The following is a 13,287-nucleotide window of genomic DNA, read 5'->3' on the forward strand; positions in this document are numbered from 1 at the left end:
ACTCATCCGACCATATCAGACGTTTCCAGTCCTCAACGGTCCAAGTTGCATGGTCGCGGCACCATTTGCGGCGTGCGAAAGAGTTATGGTCTCTGATGAGCGGTTTGGCCCGTGCAACACGACCCCGTAAGTTCATGTCATGTAATTCACGGCAGACTGTGATTGTCGAAACAGGGTGTGGGAGGTGCTGATTGAGTTCCTCCGTCACTTGCTCCGCAGTGGCACGACGGTTCTGCGTGACAATGCGCTTTAATACCCGGCGTGACCTGTCACTCATGATTTTCTTCCGCCCACTGTTCCGCTTCCCCGATGTGGTTTTCCCGTGTGTTGTTTAGGCCGCCATCACCTTCGACACTGTACCACGCGACACATCTAACACAGTAGCCACTGCCATCACACTCACTCTTCATAACCGCGCACCAACAATTTGCCCTCTTTGAAAATCTGAGAGGTCTCCCATTTTACACTACCTCCGTCTGCTGCAGCCACTGGACACTGTTGTTCCACTGCGCCTGACGTAGTATGGAAACCGATCTAACACACCACAACCAGCGGTCCGGCGTTGCGGCGCCACGACACCATTGCCAACCCATACATCTGATGTGTTGCCAACTGCAGGTGTTTCCATTTTTCTGATTACCATCTGTATATATATATATATATATATATATATATATATATATATATATATATATATATATATATATATAAATCGGTAGGTGTATTTTAATTTCACACTCTGGCCTGTTTGAACCCGAAGAAACCAAAGTATCTAAGAAGGCGTAGACGCTTGCGGAGCTAAAAACAGAAGCAAACTCTTGCGTTTTTCAATATTCTTTTTCACTCAATTTGAGAGATCATAACGAGATTAGAAGAGCGAATATCAGCACTTTGTATTGCAGGTGAGCTGCCTGATTCAATAACAAAACAAACTCCGCTAAAACCAATTCGACAAGCATTTCTTCAGAAAACACTGTCAATTGACGCGAAAAATCCTTGCATATTTTCTTTCTCTTTTCTTTCTTTTTTTGTCTAATATACGTAAGTAAAGTAAAGTGTTCATGGGAACAACGATGCACGAATTTCAAATTTATCTTTAAGTAACATTGCTTCTTTGAAATACTGTACCTTAACGACCCGTGACACGGAAGGAACATTTAGTATGTACAACAATGTTTTGACTGACAAATGTAGGTTTTTGCCAGAAAATACCGAAAACTACATAGTTGGGTATTGTAGCATGAATGCATCATAGTTATACACCAAGTATTTCTAGTTCAAGTAATACAAGTATTCTCTAAAAATAATAAAATTTCTCATTTAACTTTAGTTTTGATTGGTGCATATTTAGCCTTATTAGTGCATATTCGCATATTTTCAGTGCATATTTTCGTGATTTTAGCGCATTTTGGCATGCATATTTTGCCATTTTTAGTGCATATAGTTCCGACGTTTGATGATGGTATATCACTAATAGCTTTGAAGGAAGAGGATTTGCAGGAAGCACTTTCAACCTTGATCAACCAACTAAAAAAAAGAACATGCAAATTAAAGATAAATAAGAAGGAAACCTGAGTGATAAAGTGCACAATGAAGGACGAGGAAAAAGTGTGGCGAGAGGGAAAGAAAATCGAAGACGTTAAGACGTTTCCCTATTTAGAAAGCCTAATATGTATGGAAAAAGTGAAACAGACGTAAGTTGAAGAACAGCTCAGGCTAAACATGCATTCAATAGAAAAAGAGGATTGCTTAGATCAAGAAATGTGTCGTTGGACGTTCCATATAGATTTATTAAGAATCTGGTATGTATCGTGGCTCAATTACGGATTAGAGAGCATTGGGTATTGGAAAAAACAGAAATTTTCAATAAAAAAGCATTTGAAATGTGATGCTGTCCCTGAATGCCCCAAATATCATGGACCTAAAGGAACAGGAATGAAAACATATTAATAGAAGCTAACTAAACACAACAGATCATTAAGATAAGAGAAAAGAAGAAACAACAAACTTGCCCATCATACTGGACACTCCAATTGGATATCCAAATTGATAGAGAGAAAGCCAGAAGGTAAACCAGTAACAAGACAACAAAGGATAGAGTATCTAGATGCAGTTACGAACAAGAGATATAAAACAGCTCCCTCGTGGGAGATGAAAGTTATAAAGTTTCCATTTTCTCCACCAACCTATGGATGAGGTGATAAAGAAGAAGACTGTAAACCTATGTAATCAGTTATAACAAGAAACGTTTAATCATTTCCACTTATTATGAATATTTCCACGTGTAGGTGAGGTGCTAGGAGGGTTACTTGACGATCCTCTAGTTATAGTAGGCTTTGTTGTAGTTTGATATATTTCTGCAAATATATGAAGACGTTACGAAAATCATGAAAACCGTTACTATGTCGATCCGATTAAAAATGTTCCGCTTAGACTCAGTACATCACTATCAAAAACAACAAGCAAATCTACTTTTAAAATTGATAGATGAATCAAATATATTAAGGTGACACAAGAAAGTAAGCATGAATCAAAGTAGTTTCCAAATTTTAGAAGTAGATTCTCCATACAGAGACTTATGTTTATCGTCCATAATTATTCAGTAACGCTTACATTTATCAGCCAGACTAACTTGTAGACAATAGAACTTAAATGTTTACACATTTTAAATTTGTTCTTGATGTTCTTGATTGTAAAACTATGAAATTATTATTATAATAAGAATTGTTTAATAATTTCTACTTACTAGAGGTACTTGTAGGTGTTGGTGAGGTGCTAGGAGATAAACTTGTCCTACCTATAGTTGTAGTAAGCTTTGTTGTAGTTTGAGTCATTTCTACAAATATATGAAGACGATATTAGCATTTACCTTCAAATAGCCAAGCGGGTACAAATGTACCCCATGCATATGTTTATATTTTATGCCACAGACAGCCGAGCGTTCTTTATAGTGCGATGTGTGCATAAGATGACTACTTCAGGAGAAAAGGTAACCTTGCTGGAATTTCTGAGAGTAATAACCGGTATACTGCTCACTAATTCCGGTGTAACAAAAGAACGCCAAGCAACATATAGATATGGGTGGAGGAAATTCCCAGGATATATCCCACAAAAATCTGTGTGCTTCATCCCATTTGTACATTCAGCTGACAAATGTCCAAATCGTTGCAGATGTGTCTTGTATCACATGAAATGTATCTAGAAATGCAAAAATGTGATCTATACCTGTGCCAGGAAAGATACTGTTTCGAAGAATTTCGCACAAAATAAAAGGACCTTTTGAAAGTATGTAAAGTTAATAAATGGTTGTCTTTAAAGCACGGCACACCTTTTGAGATACACATCTGTATCTTTGGACGAGTACAAGATATTATTCCGAATAAATATATATGTTCAAATTATAGTATTCTTAAGGTGGATCACTACCCGGAAGTCAGTATAAGCATTAGTTTATTGCCTTAACCAACGCGTAAAGAAATGGCACATATTATAAGTATTACACTATAAAATAGAGTTATCCGTCCGCTACAACATGAGATACTATTTTCTGTGCTTATGTATTCTGTTAGCTAAAAAAGTAAAATATAAGAGGAAACTTGATCAGTTTTAAGATGAGTACGCAAGATGGCGCTTGCTGTTAGAATTTGCTACTCCTGTGCTCAGTTTTACGAAATTTTTACTTACAAGCATAAATTATTTTACAAGTAGTTGTCTCGTTACGGAACTTGAATATTATATTAAAGTTTTTCATGTTATGTTTTACATTTTATCCAAATATTATTTTGTGTTTACGGAAATAGTTTTAGCGGCTGAATCTCATGCTTACGCAGGACGCCATAATGCTTCGTTGCCAAACATACATGTGTACTGTTGCAGTCACAGTAGTAGGGCAATTCCTTGTTAGCGTTTGAAGTCCAGAGGCGGAACCTGTGAACTGTGACAAATAATAAAAGTGGAAAATGGTGAAACGGAAGGAATCATGCACAAAAAAGAAGAATCCAACTCAAAGTAAAAGATCGAAGAGCCAAGGGAAGCAAAGAGAAAGGGAGAATAATTAGAAGAAACAGCTAAGCGCTTTTCAATTTTTAACTGTTTGTTTCCACGTAAATATTATACACACGTGAAATACGAAGATAGTTTATTTTGACGATCATTTTGAACGTTAAATATGCAATATGTGTTCTTTCTTTTTTCTTCTTTTCTTTCTTTCCTTTATTTATTTATTTATTTATTTATTTATTTGTGCTGAAACTTAATTTGCTTAGGTAAAATATTATATCTTCTTGAAAATAATCTATATATGTTTTTGAGTTTTCATACATACACGAATAGTTGCCTGAACCCGTTAGTGGAAAATAGTAATTCCACTTACTAGGGAAGATCGTGGGGTGTTACTCTGATTTCATATTGATACTATGCTCAGTCGACTCCTTTTTACATATGAAACAATTAGGCAACCGGAGAAATCCTCGTTCGAAAGCTTGTTCGAATTATGGACTTTAAAATTTCAAAATTGAACAGATTTTGAAAAAAGTTTGAAGAAATCATTTTTTAAGATACACGCTTCATTTTTGGTACTGGGGTGTTTTCTTGGGTACTCGACGAAATGGTAAGGTCAAAACGTACGCATTTTGCAAGATAAGGGAACTTATTGGGGAAGGGATGAAGGGTAATGGCGTCTTACAACTTGCACATTGCATCCTATTTGGCACACCGGATAAACAGGCTAATAAATTTATTTGAAACCAACTGTATAGTCATTCAAATGTCACTTTCTGTGTGGCCATCTAAACATTAAACAATGGCATGTGTCTCCGAAACGCTTTGCCGCGGGACTAACTTCAACGCGACATAACGCAGCCGGCCTGTGTGCATTGTGGAAAAAATGAAATATTTCAGTTTAACATCCGATGATTATACCCTTTAGGCTAAGAAAGACGATGATTAAGGCAAGTGAATGATGATGAAAGAATTGATGGAATAAGAAGAAGGGAGGAAACAGGAGTACCCCGAGAAAACCCATGGACATGATGGTATCCATTGTGGAAGACGGTGTTTCAATATTTCATCGCTAGCCATTTTTTAAAATTTTCAACGGATTTCAATGGCGATTGTTTGAAAATAGTGGCCAAACTTCAGACAATATTTTATGGTATTTCGCGAGAAATGTGACCAAAAAACAAACAATCGGCTAGAGGTGATGTATTGAAACAGCGGTTTTCTCGAGAATAAAAGTCACCTAGTTCACAACTTTGAGCGCACATTCCAGCTAACCATTTTTTTTTTCCTTCTTTAAATTTTTTGGTCTATTTTCTCGTTGAATATCTTAAAATATTTCCTAGAGTTTGACCAATATTTCCCCATAATCGACATTCCAATAGCTGAAAACTAAGCACATGGCTAGCGATGAGGTATTAGAACACCATATTCTGCGATGCATAAGCATAGGCCGACAGGATTCGGAGTACCGCGACAGGGCAAGCCTGTCTGGCGCTGCTCGAGCTGTTTGCACCTAGCTACAGAAGGGGAAGAACCAGGCCAGTAGTCAGTCCAAAAATGAGGGGAAGCGGTAGAAGTTAGAGGGGCCGATCCAACCATATTATAGTTCATCACCATATTATTGTTCATTTGCAAGCTTATCGTGAAAATATTAGGGGAGCAGTAAAAATTTAGGGGGAGCCCGGCCCCCTAGACCCCTAGGGATACGGTCCTGAGAAGAGCAACAATATAGATCATCACAAGTTTAATTATGAATATCACGTCGTTCTTCATTCAATTTTGCATGCCTGGCAAACAACCATTCCCAAGACAAATGTGATTGTTCAATTTGAAGGTGGCGACACAGGAAAGTGATATTTGAATAACAATATAGTCGAATAGGAGTATCAAATACATTTTATTAGCCTATTGGCCCCAGGGGTAAAAGTGAAGGAGAATGCGCGGACGCCGTACCCCACCTCGAACAAAGTTAAGGCGTCCCCCAGTTCCGAAAAAACTATAATGGGTATAGATAGGTAGGGGAACGGCGTGGCGTCATGCCGCTACCTACCGTCCTCCCATTCTTTCAGATCCACTTTTACCACTGGTTGGCCCAGTATGTCAAATGGGAGGCAATTTGCATGGTGTAAGACGCCATTACCCTTCACACCATTCCAAATAATTGCCCTTATCTTGCAAAATGCATACGTTTTGAACTTACTACTGTGTTGGGTATCCAGGAGAACTCCTGATATCAAAACTGAAGCGTCTATCTCAAGAAATGGTTCTTCAAAATTTCTGCAAAATCTGTTCAATTTTGAACTTTTAACGCTCATAATTCGAACACGCTTGCGATCGAGGATTTCTCCGGTTGCCTAACTGTTTCATCTGTATAAAGGCGTCGACTGAGCATAATATCGAAACGAAGTCAGAGTAATATCCCGCGACCTTCTCTAATTAGTACTTAAAAATTCATAAAACCGTAAAGCTTGAATTGTTTCTTTTTTTTCCTATAATGAAAAGAAAGTATTCAGACCCTAGCTTCACATGAGAAACGCAACCACTCATGTAGAAATCCTTTTTTCTACTCCGGAGCTGCAGTGACTCCGTGGTAGAGCATTGACATCTTGTATGTGGGGTCACTGGTTCGATCCCAGCTTAGCCAGGTGAGCTTTTTGGTGGACACACACCATGTGTGTGTGTGGATTTTCTCAGAGTTTCTCTTTGTGCTCCTACTTTCTCATTCTACCATTTAATTCATTCTTATCATCACCGTCTCGTTTAACCTATATGGCATAACCGAGGGACATGAATGTCTTTTTCTGTAACGTCCTATCATTGTGCTTCGAAGGAAAGATAAAAGGTGATGATGACAACGAAAGAAATGGTTGAATGAAAGAAAGGGAGGGACCCGGTAGAAACTCCACTCATGGTTTGTTCACCACAAAATTCACTTGGCGCGAGCTGGGATCCAGCCAAAAACCTGACCCACCAGAAGTGAGTGATCTACGTCTAGCTCTTATTGATCCAATATTCTGACGAATATTGTCCGTGAATTCCGATTTGTAAGTGATACGTTTACCGCTTGCGGTTTCAACATAAGAATAAGGAGCGGAGATGGAACCCATGTTTGGGACGCTGAATCTATATCAACAAATAATTTCTTGTTATCGCTTACCGTTTTGCTCTATGTAAATTGGAAGTGTGATAAGGAGCAATGCAGAATGACTGGATGAAGTAGCTACAATCATTGGCATAAGTCACTGTTCAATCTGTAATATCCACGCTGTACTCAGATTTCGGAATGTGTGTGCCAAGATGGTATCACGCCAGTTGATAGACGAACTGAAGCAGCGATGTGTTGATGTATCACGAGATTTTGCTACGCTGTAAACGAGAAGGTAGTGACTTTCAGAAGAGATTCGTTACTGAGTATGAAACATGGGTGCACTACTACATTCCGGAAGTAAGAAAGCAAGAATGCAATGGCAGTATTCATTATCGGACACAACCATCTACAGGGAAGTTAGTACTTTCTTCTGGACCAAAAGGGTGACATTTTGGAGCGTTACAGCAAGGGAACGCATAGTCAATAATATCTTGTATTCCGATCTCCAAAAAGGTCCTGAACTTACTATACGAAGTAACACGGACTTCTGAAAAGAAATTTCCTCTATAACATAACAATATTCGGCCTCATACTACTGCTTGTGCGATGGCTGCGATCAATGAAATTCTTAATTTCATCCTCCTTTCGTACCGAATCTCGCCTCAGTGGTGATAGGCACTAAAGATAAAGAAGTTGCAAGTTTATTATTGTTGAAGATCATGTGATATATGAAGTACAGCATTCAAGGTTCAAAAGCAAATACTGGCAAAACACATGGAGAAATGAAGTAGGTTAAATATACTAGTAGATTTTAATAAAATTAGCTGTACATAGCTTGGTAGGTAGATCACCTCTGGCGCACGAGATCGCTGGTTCGATCCCACTTTTCGCCAGGAAGACTTTCTGTAGGACCCATAGTGTGCGTGGATTTTCTCGGTATTTTCCCACTTCCTTCAGTCCACCCTTTCGATAATCATCATCAATGCTCCTTTTAGATTCAGAGTATAATCGTGGAATATTAAACTAGAAAATTTCTAATAGCGCCTTCGGCACCCTAACACCCGTGCTAATCGCGTAGTTTTACTCGCTGCGAGAACTTATGCAGAGTCATTCTGACGCGTGATTACTAAAGAGTTCGACTAACATATGTTTCCTGCTGTAGTCAGGAATTTAGTATGACGCTAATCATACGTCAAAACGACTCTGCATAAAGCCCTATCCCAGTTTCCTCATTCCACCTGGATTGTGGAACACATCTGTATGTAAGTAAGCAACCTAGTAAAAGTTGGTGATAGTTTTCATTTAACGCTGCCATGTTTGGTCCAGAAAACGCTGGCATTTTAGCCATAATGATTATCACCCCGGTAGCCACTCCAAAATTGTAGGGGGAGCTCGGCTGAAGTTAGAGGGGGCTCGATCCAACAATATTATAGTTCATTTGCAAGCCTACGGTGAAAATGTTAGGTGGCCCGGCCCGCCTAGACCCCCCCTGGATACGGGGCTGATGATTATGCCATCTAAAGTAAAGTTAGGCCTACACTAAGACATTCAACTTACAAAATATATGCACCAGGGAACACAACTTACAAAATACCACGCTTGAAGGAACTAAGTCTGTTTTGTTGAAAAGATCGGATTTGTTTAATGGTTTTGTATTTGGATACTTATTCTTAATTTGCATCTTTGAGACATCTAGTTATAGATAAACGTATATCTTTGTAATTAGCAAAGAAAATTTTACCATGCAAGTAGTTTTCGTTACCCCTAAATGCAGTTTGAGTCGAATTTTGTCCAAAAAACGCTGGAATGTTAGCCATGATATTTAAGCCCCTAAAGTAAAGCTGCTCCAAGGATTTCAACTTCGCCTATAAAATAACATTTTTGAACCTACTAAGAATATGTTTTGTCCTATCTACCTGGGTAATGATTTTGTATTTGTACACGTATCCTTAATCTGCACCGTAGAGGCATCTAATTATAAATAAATGTATAACGTTTAACTGCCGCTTTCTAAGAAACTATTACCATAGAAATGATATGATTTCCCCTTAAATGCAAATTGAGTTGCTCTTTGACCAAAAAACAAGGGGATTTTAGCCATGATATATAAAATCTCTAAAGTAGAGATAAGTTTTACACCAAGGATTACAACTAGGCTTATAAAACATCATTTTTGAGCGTACTGAGAGCAGGGTTTAATTCAGAGGGTAGCCCGGGGGGGAAATCTCCCCCCGAACAAAATTCATCCCCCCCCCGGAGAAACTCAAAAAGTTTTTGTCACAAAATGTAGAAATTACTTCACCCAATTATTTGCTTTCTTTCCGTGCACGTGCAGACGAAATCCGATCTATCAATATACATATAAATGACGCAGACTCATTCTATATAAATATTAAACATGTAACATCTGAAATAGAATACCAAATAGTCAATAAAACATGTATTTCTTAACGCTATGACCGAGTTTGGCAGAACATGAAATTGTTGACTGTTGAAGAAAGGTTTGTATTTTAGTAGGTACTATACTCTAACCCTATACTATATATTAGTAGGTAGCACTAGCACAGATTGAGATAGGAAAGGAAAGATAGGGAACATCTTTCGATCATTCCATATGATCTCTGATGTCAACAGACTTCAGTTCTTGAAAATGTACAGTTCTTGCATTATTTGAAATAGGGCGCCTAAATCCCATTTCTCGCATCGGAAGTAACAGACGTAAATGTGTTTACGATTGTTAAAGTAAACACACCTTTCTTTAACCCGTAAGTACTATGGACCGTCTCTCAGACCGCTGCGACTTTTCATATCATTATATTTTCCACAGTCTCACTACTACAAGTGGATCTTTTCGTCTACCTTCCTGTCTAGCAAATGGTTACGTATTTTGAAGTTCGTGTTATAATTAATCATCTGTGCGCGTCGCTGGAGGGGTCGAGCGGTCTCACAGACGTACTATAGTAGTTACGTGAGTATTTTGCTGTTCAGTTGTCTTTCGTTATCTACTGATTATCAGCAGTTTTCTGTCTTACCGTGTGGTACGTTTTGGACCACACATCAAACAATGACCGAAAGATCAAATAATCATATTTTATAACATGAGTAAAGGCGGAATGGATAACCTAGACAAAAAATGTACAGATTACACATCAAGTCGTCGCACAAGACGATAGCCATTGGCAATTTTCTTTATGCTGGTGGATGTTTCGTGTGGTGTCAAAGCGTATGTCTTGCATCAAGTCTACGCTAAGTCCGCAGTGATGACAAGACTTGATTTCATGAAAACGTTGGCAAAAGGACTTGTTAGGCCTCACGTAGAACGTAGATTGTTCATCGGACATCTGCCACGTGAGCTGAGTTTTTCAATCAAGCGCATACTACAGCTTGAAAGTGGGTTTCCCACCATTGTGCACAAGGAGTTGAAAAGGAAAACATAATCTTCTGTCAACTGAGTTGTAAGCGGAAAGCAAAGATATTCATTCGTGTCAGCGGCGTGGGATACCGATTTCCTTGCAGTGCAGAATAAAAAATATATAAGTGCCTGCCTGAAGAAAGCGCATGCTATTAGAAAAGTTAGTGCGGTACTTTCTTCACCGGCAAAACGTATTTTCTTTACTTTCTCCATCATATAAGAACTAAAAATAAGTTTTATTCATTATCTTTTCATTACAAAAAATGTAAGAGTACAACTATAACAGTACTTTTCTGTAAGTTTAAAAAAGCTAAACTTCCATGGTTTTTTCTCCGTTTTTACTGTATTTTTTATTCCTAGTGCATCTATTAGAACAGTGCATTTTTAATTAGTGTTGTTTTGACTACATAGAAACGGAGAAAAAATTTAATATTTCAAGAATTACAATTTTAGAATAACGATGAAAACATTGCTGCAAATTTTGACTATGTTCTCTTTCTCATTGTTTTAAAAATATAAAGCTTTTTTTACATCGTGAAATTACTATGTTTTAATTTTCTATAAGTAACTAAGATATGTAGAATATCATTTAAAAAAAATAAGCAGTGAAACTACTATTCAGAAAATGTGAAACAACAATGCGGTCTGACAGACCGTTCCATAGTAGTTACGTGATTCTTCTCGTCCATAGTACTTAAGGGTTAATTAAAAATAATTCAGTTAAAGGGTGAGATTCAGATTGCGTCATTTAGAGGGATGAGGGAGGAACAGTTATCCCTCCTGTATTAGAGACTTATGTAGAATTTATCAATATGATAGTAGTATATAAGTGAAAGATTGCTATTGAAGGTGATGAAGATCCTGCTCAGTGCAGTGCTATGGGGGAGGGGCGAGCGGGGCGACGGCCCCGGGCGTCGAAGTAAGGGGTGAAAAATTCGGGAGGGAAAAAGAAAAGAAAGGAAGGAAAGAAAAACAGAGGAATGAAACACATGTGCACATATATAAAATGAAAGGAAAAAAGTAATGAAAAGTGCTCAAAATCAAGGAAAAGCAGGGTTTACTTTTTAAAATTTTCTCACGTTTCGCAGCTGGTCTGTCGACCTCACTCATATGTACGAGGGTGCCGTCGTATACTCTCGCGCCAAGCGCTGTTCCACGACACGGCACTAATCCTACTGAAGATTTCGTAAACTAAACTATTGATGTGTATACAATGAAGAAAGCAAGGCTAAATATGCTTGAATTAGAATCAGAAGTGTGAGAAAAATGATAACTTTTTGTTAAGATATTCCTATGTATGTTTGTTTTAGGACAAAAAATATTTGAGTTAATTTAAATCTTTTTAAAAACTTCTACATTAGTAACAAACAGTAATTACTGAATATAGAAAATAATAACAAAATAGCTACTGTAAATAGCAGTTAAAGTTTAGTGTAAAATATTTTTGCCAGTCTTTATTTAATGTTTTAGATTAAATCAAACGATTGTTTTTTTCTGAATTATAATCTCACATTGAATATTTATCAGCAATTAGTCTCAATATTAGGTAAGATGTGTATGTGAATGGAATTGTTAAATATGCTGCTTTCTTGCAAAAATACAGAAAAACAACCCTTCTCCCGAGGAGTTGACATTCCCCCGCGGGTGAAAATGTCTGAATTCAACACTGACTGAGAGTCTGTTTTGTCCAAAAGATGAAATTTATGTATTGATTTTGTATTAGTATAGGCATTCTTAATCTGCACCGTAAAGACATCTAGTTTGAGAGATACGCATAACGTTTCATAAGTTAAAAATCACTTTTGATCAAAGAATATAATTAATTCATATTTTAAAGCAGGCAGTATTGAGTAAAATGGAAATAAATGCTCTCATCTCTCTTTGTTGTAAATCATGTATAAAATGCGGCCGTGTCTAAACACTTTTCTATCCGTAACTCGTGTGGCAACATCGCATGTATCGCAATGAGCTCTGCCATCTAGTGAGAAAGTTTTACCCTAAAGGTGACTAGCGATCCAGCTTAATATATACAAAAAGTTTCGTTAAAATATCTTAAGTACAATTCTCTTGGGCATTAAGGAGTTAACCAAATTTATTGATTTGACACCAGCAGGTTCCCAAGATTCAAAGTAGTTTCCGAATATTAGAAGTAGATTCAGGGATTTATGATCACTAGATTCAAGTTCATACAGGGATTTATGTTTATCGTTCATAATTATTCAGTTACATTTTAATTTATCAGCCAGACTACCGTGTAGATAATAGAGCTTAAATGTTTACACATTTTAAATTTGTTTTTTAAGATCTTGATTGTAAAACTGTGAAGTTAGTATTATAATAAGAATAGTTGAATCATTTCTACTTACTAGGAGTACTTGTAGGTGTTGGTGAGGTGCTAGGAAGTTTACTTGTCGTTCCTTTAGTTGAAGCAGGCTTTGTTGTTGTTTGAGTCATTTCTGCAAATATATGGAGACATTGTTAGCATGGAGAACATCAAAGTTGGTAGTATATCATCCAACTAAAAATGTTCCACTTAAACTCAGTCCATCATTATCAATAAGCAAATAGCGCACTTCTAAAATTAATAGATCAATCAAATTTATTGATGTGATACAAGAAGCTAACTATGATTCAAGTAGTTTTCTAACATTAGAAATATATTGTTCGTACAGCGATTTTGGTTCATCGTTCATAATTATTCAGTAACGTTTAAATTTATCAGCCTGACTAACGTTGTTTTTAATGATCTTGTTTGTAAAACTATGAAGTTACTTTTGTAACAAGAATT

At 37.2% G+C, this 13,287-nt stretch overlaps 1 protein-coding gene across 32 annotated transcripts in view; it reads right to left on the reverse strand.

Moving 5' to 3' along the window:
* The window catches only part of LOC145680788 (uncharacterized), a 246,679-nt gene that overhangs the window by 153,281 nt on the left and 80,111 nt on the right, over nucleotides 1-13,287 (reverse strand). For 29 of the 32 annotated variants that reach the window (XM_081751809.1, XM_081751808.1, XM_081751806.1 and 26 more), the window contains 2 exons: nucleotides 12,866-12,955; nucleotides 2,747-2,836 (listed from right to left, as the gene is read on the reverse strand). In XM_081751809.1, the coding sequence (XP_081607935.1) occupies nucleotides 2,747-2,836; nucleotides 12,866-12,955 (180 nt within the window). The remainder of the gene's footprint in view (nucleotides 1-2,746; nucleotides 2,837-12,865; nucleotides 12,956-13,287) is intronic. The other 3 variants (XM_081751814.1, XM_081751807.1, XM_081751810.1) reach the window with 2 other exon arrangements.

Source organism: Thermobia domestica, chromosome 3, assembly GCF_964235325.1.
Source record: "Thermobia domestica chromosome 3, izTheDome1.hap1.1, whole genome shotgun sequence".
Lineage (NCBI taxonomy): Eukaryota > Metazoa > Arthropoda > Insecta > Zygentoma > Lepismatidae > Thermobia > Thermobia domestica.